At 36.9% G+C, this 20,158-nt stretch overlaps 1 protein-coding gene across 1 annotated transcript; it reads right to left on the reverse strand.

The window, feature by feature from the left end:
* Positions 1-708: 708 nt before the first annotated feature.
* Positions 709-19,610, reverse strand: slc7a5 (solute carrier family 7 member 5). Its single transcript, XM_073868567.1, has 10 exons — positions 18,829-19,610; positions 13,641-13,766; positions 9,472-9,582; positions 5,799-5,838; positions 5,572-5,695; positions 5,392-5,495; positions 5,109-5,203; positions 4,873-5,024; positions 3,481-3,658; positions 709-3,330 (listed from the first exon to the last, which is right to left on the reverse strand). The coding sequence occupies exons 1-10, from the start codon at positions 19,391-19,393 to the stop codon at positions 3,275-3,277; spliced, it is 1,551 nt and encodes a 516-aa protein (XP_073724668.1). The 5' UTR covers positions 19,394-19,610; the 3' UTR covers positions 709-3,274.
* Positions 19,611-20,158: the final 548 nt, after the last annotated feature.

The following is a 20,158-nucleotide window of genomic DNA, read 5'->3' on the forward strand; positions in this document are numbered from 1 at the left end:
GAAACCACTCATTGACTAGATAACAAATTGTGAATGAATGGGTTAAATTCTTGTCACAACAACTCTTAGGAAGTCAAGTGAGATTCATCTTTTCTTTGTAGATCACATGACACAAGCGCTTTCCTCAGGCCACAGCAGCTGATCCCACGTCAGATCTGTTTAAGTAACCCTTTGGGACAGTTTTCCATGAGGCAGAAACGCACGGGCCAAGATCACGAGCTCATTTTTTTGGGGATCACGAGCAACAGGAATTCATAACAGAGAATTAACTTCAGCTTATGGGGAAATCTCTTCCTGTAGGCATCGAGTCACAGGTCATGTTTAATCACCTCACGCATAACAAACTACAGCGTTGCCAAACTAAACTCTTAAAATTAAGATTCGTTCCCAAAGGACTTTTTTGTCAAAAAAAAATGTTTCTTATCATTTGAAGAACCGGTTTCCACTAAAAGGTTGATCAAATGTTACGTAAAGGTTCTTTATGGAACCATACATCACAAAATGGTTCTTCTACTGCAACTTTATTTTTAAGAGTATAAGACCCGCCATCCAGGCTGAAATAAGTGTTCAAATATATTTGTCATTTTTTTTATTTTCCAGTGTTATCTGCAATATGGAAAGGTTGTATTCCCATTTACCCAAGCAATTATTCATCAATCTGGACAAATAGATAAAGAGCTGAACAAGTAGACACATAAATACTAATAGTATGGTTGAATGCAGTCAAGTTTTAATTTTCTAAATATTCAATGCCTTGCACAAGCATTCACTTCAAAACATAAGATGTTTACTTTCTAAAAAATAAAATCAAAAATTATTTGCAGTAGACGTATAGAAGAAAATAAACTATAAACTGCTTTTCATAGATTTATTTCATTCCTAAATGACAGAAAATACAGGACAGATTGTTGAACAGTGTATGCACAGCTTACTGCAAATGGAGCTTACTGATCAGAGATCAGTTGAACAGCGCATGTAGATTACACAAGAAACGTCTTATCTGTCATTATGGTCTGAGTCTGCCCTCGGGGAATGACAGGGAATGTTGTGGTTAAAAGATTGATTGTTAGTGTACGAATGTCACAATCCAGTACTGGAATGCGCATGCGGAAATGTTGAAAAAAAATGAATAAAAAAAAACATTCTGTGGTGATGAAATGTAATTTACAGAAGTAAGGATAAAGAAACAAATGCTGTATATGTATATACCATGGGTTAAGGAATGTTTCACAGGTATGCATTATTTTTTGATAACCGCACACCTGACCTGTCAAATGTCTTAAAATAACTACCAAAGCAATGTTTGTGGTAACCGTGTTGTGTTATAAGCAGAATAATTGACAACGGGCCTTTGAATTATAAAGAAATCACCTTTTCGCATCATTATTTTCGAATAATTCAATGACCCGTCGTCAATTATTCCTTACTTAACACATCGGCCTAAGAGTCATTAAACTATTAAATGAATGCCACTGTCAGTTACAAACATATTTACAGACATTTTTTTAAAAATCGAAAAACATAAACACCAACAAACAAAAAAACATACAGATACAAAAAAAAGAAAAAATATCAGTAACATGCATTTTATAAATGCTCTACAGAATTGTTAAATCACTGAATGTAACACTAGAAGTAATAAATAAATACATATAAGTAAATATTTCTACATATCTATTTAAATTAGATGATGACCTTGTTGGTTGGAGTGTTAGTCATACTGCTGTAGTTTACTAAATGATAACATTATCATCTAAAAACTTCCTAAAATTAATAATGTATACCAACTCAGATCATCTGAGTCCCTTCACGCTGTTTCTGTAAAAGGATGATTTTATTTCTTCATCCCAAAGTCCCAGTTTTCTTCTTAAAAAAAACCTCCTGACCATCACCCAGAATACTTCTTACACTAACCATAACTTAAACAACTTCCCAAACAATAAACATTTACCAGCGAATCTCATTCTCACATGTGATTTTGGTCCAGTGTAGTATGTATAGCTAACCAAAAATCATTTAAAAATTGAGCAAAACATGGATGACCGAAATCACTGCATCCTTTACAAGCGCAACCATATAAAAACGAAAAAGCATACATTTTACAGTAACATCCTTCAGATTTATCAGTCGACAAGCTGACCAGGCACTAAAATGTTAAACCTTGTGCGGGAATTTCTGATGATACCTTAAAGTGCAAAAAATGTAATCCAGTAACAGATGTAAGCAGCCGGTCATACAGTATGTAGATTTGTTTAATTATAAACAGTAGTGCCCATCCGTTTTAGCTATTATAGTCGAAAATGTAAAGTTACACATATATTTACTTTAAAAAATGTGTAAACCAGTCGACTGATTGTGTTTGGTGAAGTTTAAATACGGTGAAGTGAAATAAAAAGTTTATTATCTCTTGGCGTCTTATTGTAGGGTCCAGTGTTAATGTACATTTAATGTACATGTTAAATAATAATACGTTATTTAAAATATACAGTTGTAATGTGTAATGTACTGTACGTTAAAGAGGTAAAACAAGGTAGTAACTGTTGGACTGTATTCTGATAAATGTATGAATACTGCACGTATATACCTTTCATAATAATAGTAATCATAAATAATCCGATTGGACGACAATGACAAAAAATAAAGATTCGTCGAAATTCTTAGTAACAGCGTACAAAATGTCATTGCTTTAAACTATCAAAAATAAATCTGTTGAAGTATAAAATCATATCAACAAGAATACAGTTTTACACAAACTGACTGACAAGGCACAGCAATCCGATCGAATCTGCTGTAGAATAACGGAAAAATGTAGCGAAAAAAAAAAAAATTTTGGTCAAGAGTTTGTTCTAGCTGCTAAAACAGAAAGTCGCAGGTGTTTTCAAAGCGTTGAGTTTCATCTCATTCTGAAACTAAAGTTTAAAGCACAATTCAGGAAGCTACCAACCCTTCAATACGCACACACGTGAAATTGTGACTCGCAAGATGATCAAGTACACCTTGAGATACAACACAGAAGGACTAAAAATATACAAAATTAACTGAACCACGATGCATACAGTATGATACAGTTGGGGTAGATGAAATCTACATTCGAATTTAAATGCTCCTGTAACTGTTTAGCTCCGGGGCTTAGTTTGAGGTACTCAATGTAGATTTTGCCCATGTCAGCAGGTTAAGACTTTTTTTGTCTCACACAAGGAAAAATACAGTGAGACGGGTGCGAAGAGACTCGGAGTTTGGGCGGCGTGGGGGAATCCGTCGTTCTGCGTGGTCTTCAGGACTCCTGAGGTACAACCTCCATTACTTTCTGACACATGGCCGTGGCAGAGACTAAACAGACAGAAACATAATACAGTACAGAGTTATGTTACATTTTTTTGATGGGACTGATTCTTAAGGCCTTAAACGTTAGGTTTAAAATGTAGCCTGTAGTCAATAATTGCAATAACTTTATTATTGAAATGCAATGTAGACACTTACAGATTAACTGCAACAGCCACTTCGGTTTGGTCTTCCACCAAACGCCGAAGAAATACACTGGAACTCCGGTGGCGATGATGCCGAAACCGATGGCACACTCGGAAGGTGTTTTCCAGATGGACACCACGATGAGGAACAAGCAGGCCAACACAAAAGTAATGGGAAGCAGAATATTCACCTAAATGCACAGAAATAGAAATGAGTCTTAAAACAAAATAGCAAAAACTCAAATCAGTAAATAATGTCAGGCTAAAACCAAAGTTGTAACTGGTAGCCTCTTATGGAACGGCTGAAATACCACAAGGGGGCGTATTTGTTCCTCAGACGTTGCACAATAAACGTGACATCCGAAAATATTCACTATAAATCGTGAATGAAAAGTTAGATTGGAACGAATGTCCGTTAGTGAACTAATTGTATACAGTATTTATATCGTAATTCGGTCAGAAACGTCAAGATTGTGAGATGAACAAATCGTTTTGGATTAAAATGATTGGATATTCCATTTCCTTGGAATTTTGGGGATTTATGAACAATTTGTTTTGGACAATTTCACCGAAGCGGATAAAGGGAAGATTTTGAAGGTAAGTAAATAACCTAAATCGGCGCCGCCCGGTTCAGGTAACTAACAACTAGATTACAGTTTTATGACCGCTAAAAATCATATTATGCTTTGTGTGTGTGCTTAATGGAATCCCGAAAGTCTAAGCTTTACAACGATGTGCCGCATGACCGTATATTTTGAAGATTTAATGCTTTAAAGTTAAAATGACGTAATGCAGCCTCATGTGCAAGGGGAGGGGGTGTACCGTGTACGGCACAGTGTTCCTTATCAGGTTAAAGGGCACCTATTTCATTGCTAAAATACAACATTATTTTGTGTATTTGGTATAATACAATGTGTTGTTTCAGTCTTATGTTCACACAGAAAGCTTTTCGTGAATGTTACGGCAATGTTACCAGGTCCTGTTCACAAATAAAATGAGCTAAACAAATATATCTACTTCACTCCAGAATTAAATCATCAATGAAATCAACAAACGGTCTAGATAAGAACAGCACACAATGTCACAGTCAACACTGTACAGTGAATAAAGCAATGGCCTCTTTCACTTCAATGCCTCCAAACGTCCTTTGACTAACACGTCTGTGTGTCCGGCCGACGAGCTGAGGCCACCGAGTCTACTGATGAGAAGAGAGAGATTGAATGTAAATGAATGAGAGAGGGAGGGTAGGGCGTACAAAAGGGCCTGTGTGTCACTTTCTGTGCCCGCTTTCAGCCTGAAAACTCATATACTCTCTTCCTCCCTCGTGCGATCCATCTGTACCTTGAGTTCCAGATGGTCAGCCAATAGTTAGTTGTTTGTTAATGAACTCCGCCCCTCAGCTCACCTTAATTGGTCGCTCCAGCTCAGGTTTTTTATAGCGTAGCCACATCATGCCGAGAATGGCCATGGCGATGCAGAGCCAATTGAAGAAGCTGAAGAAATTGATGACGGAGAAGATGTCGTTGGAGAAGGCGTACATGAGAGTCATGATACACTGTGAAAAAGTAAAAAAAGCTGGTCATATTTTGAAATCCTGTGAATGATAAGAAACGTGAAAGGTGGGTTTCAGACACCTACAAGTAAATATTAGAGAAGGAAGAGGGGTCAGCAGGTCAGGGTGGATCATCGACAGTAAACTGGGAAGATGACCTTCTCTGGAGCCTACGAAAAACAGCCTGAGGGGAAAGACATACAGACAAACGCTCAGATGAACGCTCAGATCTCATCCTAGATAATCCAATCAACATCTGCACAGGAAAAGGCTGCAGGGTAACCAGACAGATTAATCAAAATAAACAGATTAAACACTAAAAAGTTATCTGATTCATGCAACCTTTTCGACGCAGGAGTTTGTGTGTATTACCTGGATGATGTAAACAGTGATCCGTTTACAGAACCGAAACATGACAACCCCACAAACACAGGGATAATCCAAGCCATCGGACCCAGGTGGTAGTTGCCAAAGTCCTGAAGAAAACAATTTATTTATTGGACGAAACAAGCAGTGTTTAGGATTTTTATAATCCACAATCCTGATACTTACCACAGCGACTGCCTCAGATGAAAGCATTTGTTGAGGACTCAAGGTGGTGAAGTAGGCCAAGTTGGTCAAAACATAGACGACAGTGACGATAGGAAGGGAGATGATAATGGCCAGAGGCAGATTTCTGTAATTATATGCATTCACACATATCCGCTTAATAAATTGCAATGCTGTCCAAAATCGTTTAAAAACTTTTATCTCGTCTTGTTGGTATTTGTTTTACTTACTTGTACGGCTCAATCATCTCCTCTGTGACAAAATTCAAATAATTCCTGGTAAAAGGAGAAACTCGATTAGTGAAACTAGTTAAAACTCAATTAAAGTGTAACATTTTATTTCGATAGTCCACTTTAGACATTTTAGACAAGTACTATAATAAAGTACGCTATTGAAAAAAGTGTATTTAATGATTCACACGATTGCATCCTTTTTTTGTTTTATGTATAAATTTAATTAAATTATATAAAACAAAAAAATTGAAAAAAGTTTTTTAATTCCATTAACCCTCATAAGCCCCTATTTTCCTGTATACGTCAGAGTTCCGTGGGAGTAAAAATTACCCCAGAAATGAAAAGAGTGATTACAAAAAATATATACATTTTTAATGATACAAATAATAAATATTTTTTTGTTTACTTCCCATCTATAAATTAAAGCTGTGTTTTGGGAGATACAAAGTACTTTTGCACCTGTTTACCACTAAATTCCTCAACAACACAATTCACATAAATTATGATCTAAGTTTGATTTAAATTGTTTTTAGATTTTGATCTAGATGTTATGTGTTACATTCTGCCATAAGGTGTTTAGAAAAAAAAAAACATAAAAGAATTACAGTTTAGGAAATAAATAATTTTGACCAGCAGAGGCCCAAAGAGACCCATTCATTTCACTGGATGTGGTCAACTGCTTAAATCACTACTTTAGTGATACATTTTGTGAATTTATGTTTATATAAACATTAGAAAGGACATTAAAAATAAATATTATACATTTTTGGTAGTTTTTGATGCATTTTGAAATGTCTATTTTTATAAAATGCCACAGAAATTTGACTGAATGTAATGTGTGTGTGTGTCTCTGTGTGTGTGTGCAAACACGTGTGTGTGTACCTGTGTGCGCGTGCATGTGTGTTTGTGTCTTTATGTGTATGTGTGTGTGTCCTAGTCTATATGTGTGTCTAAGTTTTACTGTGACTGTATGTGTGTATGTGAGCCTGTGTGTGTTTGTGCGTGCATGTGTGCATGTGTGTGTGCACACACCTGTGAGCATTAGAGCCCACCAATTTACATCTTTGTTTTGCATGTGTGGCTGTTTTTTTGCCAAATTCTGTAAAAAATACTCTCTGTGGCAGTCATACCTTTGAGTGTTTGTGTGTGTATGTGATTGAGCAAGTCTTCTCTTTATTGCATTTGTGCTCTAGTACCATGCCTACTTTTCTGTGTTGAAATTTTCAGATTTATTCTAAATGCATTGATGTTATTTTGACAAATAAAAAGAAAAAAATATTATTTTTGCATTTCCCATTCATTTTCATTTCGGGTCATTTTTACCCCCAAAGGGCCTCTTTTGGTAACATTTTTTACACCTCTTTAGAACGACTGAATCAAGCCCAGATTTTTATATGAATATTGACAGATAGTCACAAAATCTTATTCCACTGAGATGAAGGGAACCATGTTTTTTAACTAAAGAAAAGTGGCTTGTGGGGTAAGATTGACCCCAAGAAACTTTTTAGTGTTAAATGGCAATTATTTACGTTATGTACTGGTGTGTGTTCTGCCTAAACGGTCTTTTACATTTTAATGCTAACCATAGCGTTAATTATATTATAACAATATTAGTACTATGATAGGTCTTAGCACGCTGCGTTTTGTGTATATAAATAGTGCATTTGTGTAATCTATCATCATTAACTGCAATTGCAAAAATGCTGAATACCTCAGACAGGGAGCTACACTGCGACCAAAATGGTCGCATATGCGACCTTTTGAACTGCCGTTGCGACCCTAATTTTTAATGGGTCGCAAATGTGCTACCTAATGGTTTAGACAATATGCTATGATTTACTATGAGCATTTATTAAAACATAAATGTGTATTTTAAGAATACGTTTTATAACGTGCTCTGAGCCATCAACACGTTGGCTTCATTTTGCGTGAAAGCACGTCGTGTCTCTCCCCATCAGTGTGCGTTTGCGTGCTCAGCTGTTTCTCAATGAATTGGGTGCGACGCGACGCAAGCGCAGTGTCTTCCATGTTTCTGAACTTGAGCAGAGGTCTTTCTTCACTGAGGACGCAGGAGCCGTATGGTTCCGGGTTTATATTTTAAATGGTCTGTCGGGTCCGGTTAGGTCCTAGTTTAATTACTTTGGGTCCCAAGTCTGATTAATATTGTGTTAATAACCCGAGTCGATCGGAAAACGGCCATGAGCGCTACCGCGCTTAAGCTCGAGTGCAGTTTTGCGTGCCTTCGGTTTCTATGGCGATGGTTCTTGTTACGACCACGCGCTGCGTTTTCTTTCTCACATGTTTTTAATAATCTTATTATTAATAAACCATATCTTTTCTAAAACCATATCCATATTAAGTTTGCACAGATTGCAGCAAAAAAGCAGTGCTAATGTCAAGCCCATTGCACTAAACGAGCAAAGCAATGTAAAGTTTGTCACCGGGACAGCAAGTAGATTTGAAAATAAAATAAGTGGAATAATATTATTGAAATAATAAGTGGATTAAGCTTTTTAAATCGGCAAGAGAGAAATAGAAAGATAGAGCAGAAGCAGTAAAAGTGCCTATTTAATAGAAATTATTACCATTATAACATCAGTCATAACATCAGTCACATTTATAATCTATAGACCTGCACTGTCTATTAATATACTATACATAGTATTGTATTATATTGAGTTTGATAAAAGGGGTCTAATTGCTTCATATATCAATATCAGTGCAAAAACAGTAAGTGTTTTCGTGGTGCTTTGACAAACAGTGTCAGCTTTGTTAATGGCAAAGAAAGTTTGGAGTGTTTAGATTAATGAAATATAATGTGAAATTAATATTAATTTTCAATAAATCAAAGTATTGTGTTGTGTCACACATTATTAGTTCTTCGTCATATGTAGTAGACCATTATTTGTCAGTGGGTAATAATTGCCCTTTTTACCGTTTACCACCACCAAGTAAATTTCAGATCTGTGGGAAACACTGACTGCAACGTTTAAGAAAACAAGGCGGCATGTGGTTTAAAAGATGGCAAGTAAAATAAAAAGCATATCTGTATGCAATACAGTTTCATTATTGTTCATTATTAACCAGAGCGCCTTAATATAACTTGAAAAAAATATGTGCGACCAAATCATATTTTGCGCCAGTAACTGAAAAAGTTGGTAGCGCAAGTGCCACCAGTGGAAAAGGTTAGTGTAGTTCCCTGTCAGATCATTTTATGTTATAGACGTCAGCAAAAAGCTGTGTCGTATGTCATTTCAAATCATTTCAAAGCATTTTAATTCGAAAAGATTTGATTGACTGTCAATACTTTATTGTTCATCCCGAATTATCTGAAAATGATTCCAACGATATCGTCCGATGTATTTGTACCTATAATATAGAATGATATTGAAAACTATATTTTATAGTTATTGTTAACGTAATAGGTTAACATATTGAATACATATATGAATGTGTGTGTATTTATATATAATTACACACAGCACACACACTCATATATTATGGCAAAAATCACTTTTATTTTGTATGCGATTAATCGCGATTTATCTTTGCCCAGCACTACAAAACATACTGTCGTTGAAATATGTCAACTTTCGTTGAGTGAATGGCCCTTAACATCTATTTTAGTGTCTCATGAAAGAATAAAAGAAAATGAATAATAAAATGAAACAATTCCATCCTCCATAGGCAAACAATCCACTGTAAAGAGCCAATCCAATATTGCCGAAGTCCGTATTGCTTCCTTTGAACGAATTTGCAGGAAGAAGCTCAAAGGTGTCACCTGTCACAAAAACATCAACAGTGAAAAATTAGATTGCTGCATTTAAAACAAGTCCTCTCTTTACTAGCTGACTCTGAAGAACTTTATCTATTATTTAATGTAAACAACCAGCACAAGACACATTATCCTGAGACAACGGCGCAATTCCCACAAAATTTTCCCGAAACAGGAATAAACAAGCTTAAAAGAAAAGTTGTAGGGTTGAAGGTCTTCCTGCTCTCATAACAATACTTTGTTTTATAAAGTGCCTTTCAAGATCAACTTAACGAAACAAACAGAACATAAATACAGAATATTACAGAAAAGGCACAGTCTTGTATATTGCTGTATAATAAGTCCCACATCCAAAATGCAATAGTCTGTATGACGAATGAATTACACCTTCTTGAACACCAGTTATGCAAATCCCACTGAAACAACAGATGAACTTTATGTTGTTTTAAGCTGGGGGGTTTCAAAATCCCCTGTGAGAAAGCCCGTCCATATACAACAGGGGTTCCCAAATTGGGGTTCAGATTGAAGGGGCTTCATGAGTTGATAAAAAACAGTAATTTACAACATCAATCTTTCCCAAGCATAACAAAAGAGTTTGCATAGATTCAAATGATCAAGTGAAACTTCGGTGCTTTTACAGCTTATGGCATTTTTAGCAAGAAATGTGTGCAGGTGCACAGATGCACTTGTTTTATAGAGCAACGTATTGGATTCAGCCTTAAAATACTGAAACAAAAAGTGTGAAATCAATATCTCATGTCCTTTTTGTTAGGATAGTCATTCTTTCTTTTGTGAATGTTGGGTCATTTGTATAGCATTCCAGTGTAAAGCTTTAACACAATGGCATCAACTGATTTAATGTGCTAATTTGCATATTTTCAAAGTTTAAAGCCCTAACAACCAGAAAGTTTAGACAGTATAGACCTTAAAAAATGGACTCATGCCATCTACATAACTTATGTCAGACCACCATGTGCAATCATGTGAAAGATCGGTGCGATCGATAGAGGTCAATGCAGCCTGATCACATGATGTGAAAGCCATGCGAGTGTGTAGGCTGTGTGACTATAGGCCTGAGGCAGTCAGACATAACACATTAGTTAAAGCTTATTGAAATTCTTTGTATAGACTTGAGTATTACAAAGACTGAGCTAGAGAGGACCACGCCAGCCTGGCACTGCCTGAGAGAAATGCTTAGAAAGCACATCTCAGCTTACATAGCCCAGATTCAGTCCACAACCTAATACACACACTTGTCTTCAATAGACAACACAAACAGATGTTCAATTATGTGGAGCATGAATGCAAGCAGCATTAACTGGTATAGGTTTGTTCGACTTCATGCGGCACTACATATTATTATATTACTTATAATGCACAGCGTGGTTTTATGATTTATGGGGGGAACCCTCATAGGATGGTCCTGATCCCTCTGCGCTTTCCACCTGTGTGATAAGGTGATCAGTCTGCACAACTCTGCATGAAGTCGAACACACCTAATATTAAAACACTTCATAATGTTCCTGTATAGCTCAGTGGTAGAGCATTGCATTTGCAGGGCAGAAGGTAAAGGGTTCGAACCCAGGGAACACCAGTACTGATTAAAAAAATGTATAGCTTGTAAGTCGCTTTGGATAAAATAAAAAAATGTGACTCTTTGAAATATTTGATTTTGATTGGTCAATTACTAAATGTAAAACTTGTGTTAAATAAAAGTAATTTCTATGAGGTTAAAATACAGGCTTATAAGTATCACCGCTATAGTCATGCTGTTATTTCTTATCATATTGCTACTAAATTTATCAACAAAGTTATGTTAATAATAATGTTAATTAATTGGGCAGGGTCTGGCTATGGCCCTAAAGTAGTAAGTTGACTTTTCTCTCTGTGGGCGGGGCTGTCGTCCCAGCAGAGTTAAAGATTGTAGATAAACCACCGTGGTCTCCTGTTGCAAGCAACATTTACGCAACGGCTGGGCGGGTCAGGTGTGATGCTGTAACGGACTATTGACATTCTCAATGCACACACACACAGACAGAAATATACACAGTAGGACCTTTTCTGGATCTTTAAGAGAGTTAAGTGTGGATATTATGCTGTCAAACAGAAGAGGCGTTGTACGGAGGTAAAAAAGACAAAGAGAACAACAGCACAACTTCATTAGTAAAATAAATAAAGTAATTGTTGGTTAGCCATAGACATTATAATGACCATATTGTATGTCACTCTTTGTATGTTTGTTTGAGAACAAGTTTTAATCTCAAACTGGCAGGCATCATTCTAGAGAGTATTCATCAGATAAGCTGCGGTACTCACAGTCTTTGTGTTTGCTTATCTACTTCAGACACAAATGCACATGAAAACAGACATCAAATGCATAATGAAAATGAAGACTGTGTCTGAATAAATAATAATTTCATCTCTCACTATAAATATTTTAAGTAATGTGAAAGTAAAATGTTACTTTTTAATTGCATTTTTGTATTGAATCTGCATGGTTTTATGATGTTTTTTTGGGGGGCAACCCGCAAGGGCATGTCCTGAGCCCCCTGCAATTTCCACCTACTAATTTAAAAAAATGATATAAGGGTAAAATTCCACCTGGACATTAATTTTGACATGTCTTCAGCTTTAGACACACAGTCATACACACATTGAATGGTTTGGAAATTATGGGAATTATAATTTTAAGGTGATTTCTTTTTTAAACCCAGTCAATGGCAAGGCCCAATTTTACCAGTCTTGACAGAATTTGGGTGAGGTGAGCCAGTTAAAAAAACACAATTCTGGCTGAAAGGCTGAGAGTTTGGTTATCTCTCCCAACAATAACCCACTTACCATCTGTACCTACATGTCCACATCTAAGGACAGTAAGGGTGGATGGAGTGGGTGGTGGGGAGATGAAAAGAACAAGTAATAATCTATAATAACGTGTCCCACCCACTGACTCACATACATTAGAGGCAAAGGAACTGCCTTCAGGCCTTTGTATCCACATGTTAGATGTATAGCTGCATGCTTTTCCCTTTCCCAATCCTTAGATGTTTTTTTAAAAAGCTAAAGCTAAGGAAAAATAATTTTTTATGCAACAAAACATTAAAAAGCAGTAAAGCACTTGTATTGTATTTTAAACTGAAGTCAAAACATTTACTAAGATAGATTTTAGCAGTTTTCTGCCCAAACTGTATCTTATAATACCAGTTAAATGGCCAACACCATTAGTAAATAATCACTGAAATTAAATTCAATTTAGTTTGGTTTACTATCCCTTTCAATACCCAGCGTTTAACTTTTTGGCCTCAGGGTAATTTATTTTCCATGAAAGAAACCATGGTAACTTTACTATAAGTCTGTAGCTCATGTAAGGTCTATTGGTGAATCATCAGCGCTTTATTCTTTCGCTAAATCTTTCTCCAGACAGCTAGTGTCTTTGTTTAAATTTCGTAATGGCAAACAAACACAGCTACTGTCCTGACTACACATTCAATTTAGACAACTTAATTACTCTAGACCTGACTGCAGTGCCACTAAACCGATCACGGTTGTGAAACAGCACACATTCCCTTTATTGGGCCTAAATCTGAACCCAGGCAACCGACACCATGACGGACTGGATGAGCTCCAACATTTTAACATCTGAAGAGTCCAGACAACTTGCGACACTGGAGTTCAAAACGTTCACATAAATTAACAGAAGAGGCACTGGTTTGTTCATTTAACAATTTTAAGTGAGTACAGTATGTACAGTATAGGGCATTTGCAGACTGAAAAGTTACAAACAATTTAAAGATTAGACAAAGCACCTGTCAGAACTGAAAATCACAAATCTCTGCAATAAAAAGCAAAAATCACTATAACCACAACAGGAAGGGTACAATTGACATAACAGAAGTGATGTCACTGGTGCCAAGGCCTACTACCTAACGCCATGCAAGTCATTACTTACAGTTAATATAAAAAACAATATAAGATTCCCTACACCCATGACCTTGGCATTGTTAGTGGGTGAGCTATCGGAAACTTTTGGTGTCTCTGTACGTATTGTGTGTTTGCGTGTTACTCACCTTTGCCAATCTCCACGAAGCCAATAATGATGATGAGGCCCAGGGCAAGAAGCTTAGCAGCGGCAAACGCATCTTGGACCCTTGTGGCCGCCTTCACACTGTAGCAGTTAACAGCCGTCAACAACACTAGAGAGAAAGAAAGAGAGAGAAAAAAGAGAAGAGAGAGATCATTTGTTATTTTTAGACTTTCACTATAGAGGCTCAGAGGAGGTTAACCTAAATACGTGGTAAACTAATTATGGCAGATTTATCGGTTATGCTTTAACTTCCGAAGGCCTTAACCGCAAGGTGATGTTTACATTTCATCTTAACGTGGCTGCTCGTAATACTGTGCTATTTTTTCAAAAAACAATTGTGACTTCAAAAACATGCACTTGGGTTCTTTTGATGCTCGCCAGAATTTAAATTTTTCTGGATCTGTTTTCTAACCCTCACACTTGTGTCTACTTGGAAAGGTGTTTTGGGTGTACATATCACTGTTGATATTAACAAAATCGTCCTACATCACGGAAATGATCCTGTTATTGTTATTTATTGTTTGTAAACCACATTGCCGAGAAGCAGTATGTCAATGTACCCCGCATCCGTTGCAATACAATCTTAGCAGACAGATGTGATTGTTTTTGAGCTTTTAGTTTAACCTTCATGTCCTAAGCAAAAAAAAAAAACCAGATCAGATTGGTGTAAACAACTGCAGCTAGCGTCCATGGGGGTACATGTATTGATGACACAAGGTTACTGTTGTTGTTCTGACTCAAATAATACAATGTAAACAAAAATATGCGGGGGAAAGGAATGGTATAGATCTCAGTTCCAGGTCATGCACTCAAACAAAGTGTAAAACTAGTCTGTAAAAAGCACTAAACAATTAAATATACTTTATCTAAGGTTTATAGCTAGCTAGTAGGGGTGTAACAATACATCAATATGGATCGGTGCATCAATTCAATTTCTAATGATACGATGCATCGATGCCACACATAAAATATCAATATGAGGTATCTTTATAACATCCATCTACGCATTTCAGCTAAAGCGCACATTATACATATACACAGTGTTGGGGAAAGTTACTTTTAAAAGTAATGCATTACAATATTAAGTTACTCCCCAAAAAAGTAACTAATTGCGTTACTTAGTAGTTTTCATGGAAAGTAATGCTTAAGTTACTATTGCGTTACTTTTTCTTACTTGGCTGAGGCTTGATCTCTTTCAGGCCCTGCAGGTGTTTTTTATGATCGCAAAAATGTCAAGCTGTGGCCTGCCATCTCCGTTTCTGACTCAAACTGTTCCTGCTCAGGCGCACAGAGTGCGTAATTCTACGTTAATTTGTTCAGTTTAATTTAGTACATTATTTTATTTTTAAAAAAGTAACTCAAATATTAATGTGTACATTTATAAACTAATATGTTACTTTACTTGTTACTTCATAAAAGTAATATTATTACGTAATGCGCGTAACTTGTAATGCGTTACCCCCAACACTTTATATAGACCGTTTCAGCAGTAACAACATAAACAAGCGGCTGTCGCGGTCCGCACGAACTTCCAGTAAACTCCGCTAAGAATAAATAACAACAAAGTTCTTTAAACGTAGGTTATTTATATAACAAGCAAAAAACAACAACACATAGATTACCTAGGAAAGCAAAACATTTGTTATTTTCGACGAGGCATTTGTTCAAGATATCAGTTTAGCAAATAGTCAGACCATTAAAAAAATGAAACCCGAAGTAAGTTCGGATCCAGACGTGTATCACGTGTGTCCGATGAAACGTCTATATAAATTTTTTCCCTTAGCTTGTTGTTGTAAATGTTCAATTGGGACAGAGATTGTGCTTTTTTTTTAAAGACTTTATTAAACGTTCATGGTATATATTTTGGTTGCATTCCTGAGTTATTGAAAATGTAACTGCTTAGGCTCGTAATATTAATGTATCGATAAATTAATCGAATCAAATAAAATTTTAATTGCATCAAAGAAATGTCTCTGTTGTATCGGCAAACATCGCATCGCAGGCAGAGATACTGAATAGTATCGCAATGAACTTTTCGATTTACACCCCCATTACTTTTTAGCAGGGTAGCTACTGTATATGTAAGTTTATATATGTGTTTCACTGTGGTCCTGTGAGTCACAACATTTCATTGCTTTTGTCTCTCCATATAGCAGAATGACAATAAAGCTCACTTAAACTTGGTCTAATCTGCCTATAAACGTTTTAATTGTGTTAAAAGGGTGGATATTCGGACCATTATTACTTGAATCAACATGTTTAAATGACTCAGTGATCTATTTATTTTTTCCACTTCACTTTTTATGCGGTTTTGTTTGCTTAATTTAATATTATCCAGCCTGATCTCACGAGAATTCGTAGGTATTCTACGAGTTGGCTAATGTATATGAATTCGTACGAAGTAAATTGTACAAAAACGTGCAATAATTATAAAAAAAACAATAATGAAACCCCACCCCTGACCCCAAAGTCACGGAGGCAAAAGCAAATTGTACAAAAACGTATAAGTGTGGTCATACGAATTAGCCACCTTGTAAAATATGTACGCACTGCCACACGACAAAATTGTATTATTAACAAAAATTTCTATAAGATCTATTTTTATCTTTGACTTGACTTTTTACATTGGGTATGTAATAATAAAAATGACATTGCATGCATTATAAATGTAAAACCAAATAATACAAATTGATAACCCACTAAAAACTTCAATAAAATGTTATACAGAATCATAAAGAAACTTTAGACTTCATTAGGAAGTCTGGTTGCCATTGTAGTTCATAAATTAAATAAACAAATTCTTGTGGGAATCATACAAAAAAAAAAAATGTTACCTCTGAGCTCAGCTGCCCATTAAAAGTGATTAACTAATGAATACTTCAAAGCAGCATTAGCTGTAAATCTGCATGGGCACCAAACTGACAGGCAAAGCTCAACAGGCTTTGTGTAGCCCTGAATACAAAAGGGGGTCTGTATCGGGTAGGACAGCAGGGACAGGGTACCCTCACGCAAAACATACGCACACACCATTGTATTACATTGTCTGGTAGAGCAGTTCACATAATACACTGGGGGGATCATCAGGCAGATGTTCCTCCCTAAACTTCCCTAAGGCAGATACGCTGTACCTCTCTTGGGGTCTCTCCCATGGATACGCAGAGTACTTTAATGAGACACAATCCTGGAGTGCCTTTATTCGATCATAACATCAAAATGGGTCACGGGAACAATGGCTAGCTGCTATGCCAACCGACCCAAATCTTGTTTATGAGGAACCTGATAAAACTGAGTTCACCTGAGCTGAACTGTAGTAGAGCAATGCGAAGGATTGTAGGTTTGATTCCAAGTAAACACACACGTTTATGGAGAAAGTATAAACTCTAAGTCACTTTGGATAAAAGCGTCTGCCAAACGCGTAAATGTAATGTAAACAAACGTTCTGTGTTTTGCCTCAAGTACATAACACCCATAACTTGTTGTTACTCAGCTAAAGCTTACTGTACATAGACTTTACAGCTTTTCTGTCTCGTCATGTGGTTATGTAAGGATTAGACAAGCAACCACAAGGCGAGATTATAGTGGGTGCCACACTTATTTCCTCCCTTACATTATTTTACAAACAACACCCATTACTTTCGATCAAGCATTCATTTTGAGAAATGTATGGGCATATAAAATTAAGTTGGAAGGAAAAAATACTATGAGAAATGGAGAAATGTGTTGTGTTTTAATTTGTTGTTCAATTGGTAATGAGGGCTTGAGCTAATTCTACTAATCCTGACTGGTTGAAACGCGGCAGGAGGGCTGCATTGCTCGAATGGCTGCCGTGGTACATCACCCCCTTAACATATTGCCATGTGCATGCATGTCAAAGATCCGTGATTGCCACACTGCAGGGTTTCGATTATCAACGTCGGTCTTTATTCTCACTGCAAGATACATATGATTTATGGCAAACTATATATTAAAGGGATAGTTCACCCCAAAATACAAATTCTGTCATTATTTACTCACTCTTATGTTGTTACAATCCTGTATACATTTCTTTGTTCTGATGAACACGAAGGAAGATTTTTTGAGGAATGTTTGTAACCAAACAGATCGTAAGCCCTATTCACTTCCATTGTATAGGAAAAAGAATACTATGGAAGTAAATTGGGGTTCACAAACGGTTTGGTTATCTTCCTTTGTGTTCATCAGAACAAAGACACCCATACAGGTCTGCAACAACACGAGGGTAAGCAAACGATGAGAGAACTTTCACCTTTGGGTGAACTATCCCTTTAAGCTATAAAACTATAAACTTAACACTAAAATCATTTGCATTGACTGAATATTTATGTTTTACACAGATTCTGCTATTGCCCCAAGCTCCATTTTTATATTTATATAGTTTAAAAGCTGTCACAACTCCTGAAAGTTTTATTTGTGTATTTTATATTTATATATCTTACGTTGTGTTTATTTTCTTTTTTCGTATTTTTATTTATTTACTTTTGCTCATCCATTAAAAATTAGCATGATTTTATTATAGTATAAAAAGTATTAACGTGTGTTAAACATGTTTTGGCATATTAATTACAATTTGTAGCCTTTAACCATGATTTTACTATAAAAAAAAAAAACATTGTTCGACTATTTATTAAAAAACAAATGGTAATTTTTTGTAATAAAATCGTGGTTAATTTTCCTAATGATGTTTGTATTATTATTTTGAAATATTAATTCTGCATAATTTGCATAAAGCGCGCCAAGGTGTTGCCACTTCCTTAGTACGTCGGATGATGAAATTGTTCAGTACCTTTTCACCATGCTCTTCCACATGCGCTCTTTCTGTATCCACGCCTCCGTACATGTCTATATTTGCACATTTACCCCCGTACATGTCTACCAAAATGTTTAAAGGCTCATTTGGCCGAATTACGACAAAAATGTACATAAATACACAGCGAGTATGTGAGGAGACTGGACAGCTCTCGCGTCGATGATGAGATGATGAAATGCGGGAGGCACGTGCACTGACAGGTGGCAGAAATTTCAACGTGTTAAAAGAAAAGTCCCATTATTAAGCAAATTTGGATAGTGATCTACTCAACCCCTAGCTTGTTTATAAAATAGTAATGTATAAATTAATTTTATGTGACCTAGTACTGAAGTATCGGGCAACTTACGGATGCAGAGGCAGGCGACCAGTTTAGCTCCGGTTTCGGGGACCGGACAGACTGGGAAGATGGGTTTGAGCAGGTAGGTAGCGAAAACATAAGCAACGATATACTGCGAGGACGGCCTGATGATGAGAAGTTCGATCCAAAGTTTCAGGAACGCAGGGAGGGAACCGTACACTTCAAGGATGTAGGCGTAGTCGCCGCCGGACTTGGTGATGGTGGTCCCCAGTTCGGCGTAACAGAGAGCGCCCACCGTGGAGAAGACGCCGCATACGGTCCACACAACCAGCGACAGACCGACCGAACCTGCTTCTTTCACCACACCGGTCGGAGACACGAAGATGCCGGAGCCGATGATGGTGCCTACAATGATGGCCACGCCGTTTAGGAGCGTTATAGTTCTTTTGAGCTCGACTGTCCCCTCTCCTTCCGCACTGCTGATGTCTGGGTCCCCGGGTCGGCTCATGTTGCCGTTTCCACCCACGTCGGACAGCATCTTCTCCGTGACCTGCTTGTCGTCTTCATCCCGGTCCGCGGATGCATTTGAACTCCGTTTCTTCAACCCTGACATTTCTTCCTCGCGTAACAAAGCTAGACGCTTCGTTTAGCTGTGTCGGTGGTGAAAACGAGGCTTTGTAGAGCACCGTAGCTCACAGAGACAGGGCTCGGTTGTTCTACGGCGGTACCTCGCGGTCCGCTGTGACTCACGGAAACGTGGTTTCTGAAGTGTGTCAGTGTGTAAATGCGTAGAAAGCATCTGTAATGTCCTGCCTCTTTCCTCATCCGACGCTTTAATTATTTCGCTCCAGTTTTAGGGGTGTGTATTCATCGCCCTCTACAGTCAGTCGCCTCGTTTAACAGGTTAAGCAAGTTTCTGGTTGGATTGCAAAAAATAGAACTCTACATTATAAATATAAAGGTTCCTAGAAGGTTGTTTGTCAAACTCGTGCAGTATAGTTCCATAAGGAACCTTCAACATCTATTGAAGCTTTCTTTAAGGTTCTTTATAGTGGAAAATTGTACAGACTACAAAAAGGTAAGACAATTTGGACCAAAAGGTTCTTTGGGGAACCAGGCAAAGTCCATGGCTAGACCAGAAAAGCCATACCGGCTGTTTCAGGTTCCACTTTATCAAAGTTTAAAAAGGTCTTATGCAGAATTTCTAGTTTAAACCCCGAGTGTTTTTTGCAAACCCACATGAAAAAGAGCAAAAAATAATTTCCTGTTTTCAGGTAGAAGCGGTCTAAAATCAGGCCAGATCCCCCCTGGGCTTTAAAATATTAGTTTTCAAATTAAACAAAACATCTTAAGTTTCATCTACAAGCCTTTGTGTTTT

The sequence above is a fragment of the Misgurnus anguillicaudatus genome, chromosome 6 (genome assembly GCF_027580225.2).
Source record: "Misgurnus anguillicaudatus chromosome 6, ASM2758022v2, whole genome shotgun sequence".
NCBI classification, from domain to species: Eukaryota; Metazoa; Chordata; class Actinopteri; order Cypriniformes; family Cobitidae; genus Misgurnus; species Misgurnus anguillicaudatus.

Bases quoted from the DNA above. Each gene is read 5' to 3' on its own strand.
- slc7a5 (XM_073868567.1), bottom strand. From the start codon at position 19,393: ATGTCAGGGTTGAAGAAACGGAGTTCAAATGCATCCGCGGACCGGGAT. The intron at 9,583-13,640 runs GTGAGTAACACG...TTTTTGTGACAG, and splicing joins CTTCGTGGAGATTGGCAAAG to GTGACACCTTTGAGCTTCTT. The intron at 5,204-5,391 runs GTAATACACACA...CTTTCCCCTCAG, and splicing joins TCACTGTTTACATCATCCAG to GCTGTTTTTCGTAGGCTCCA.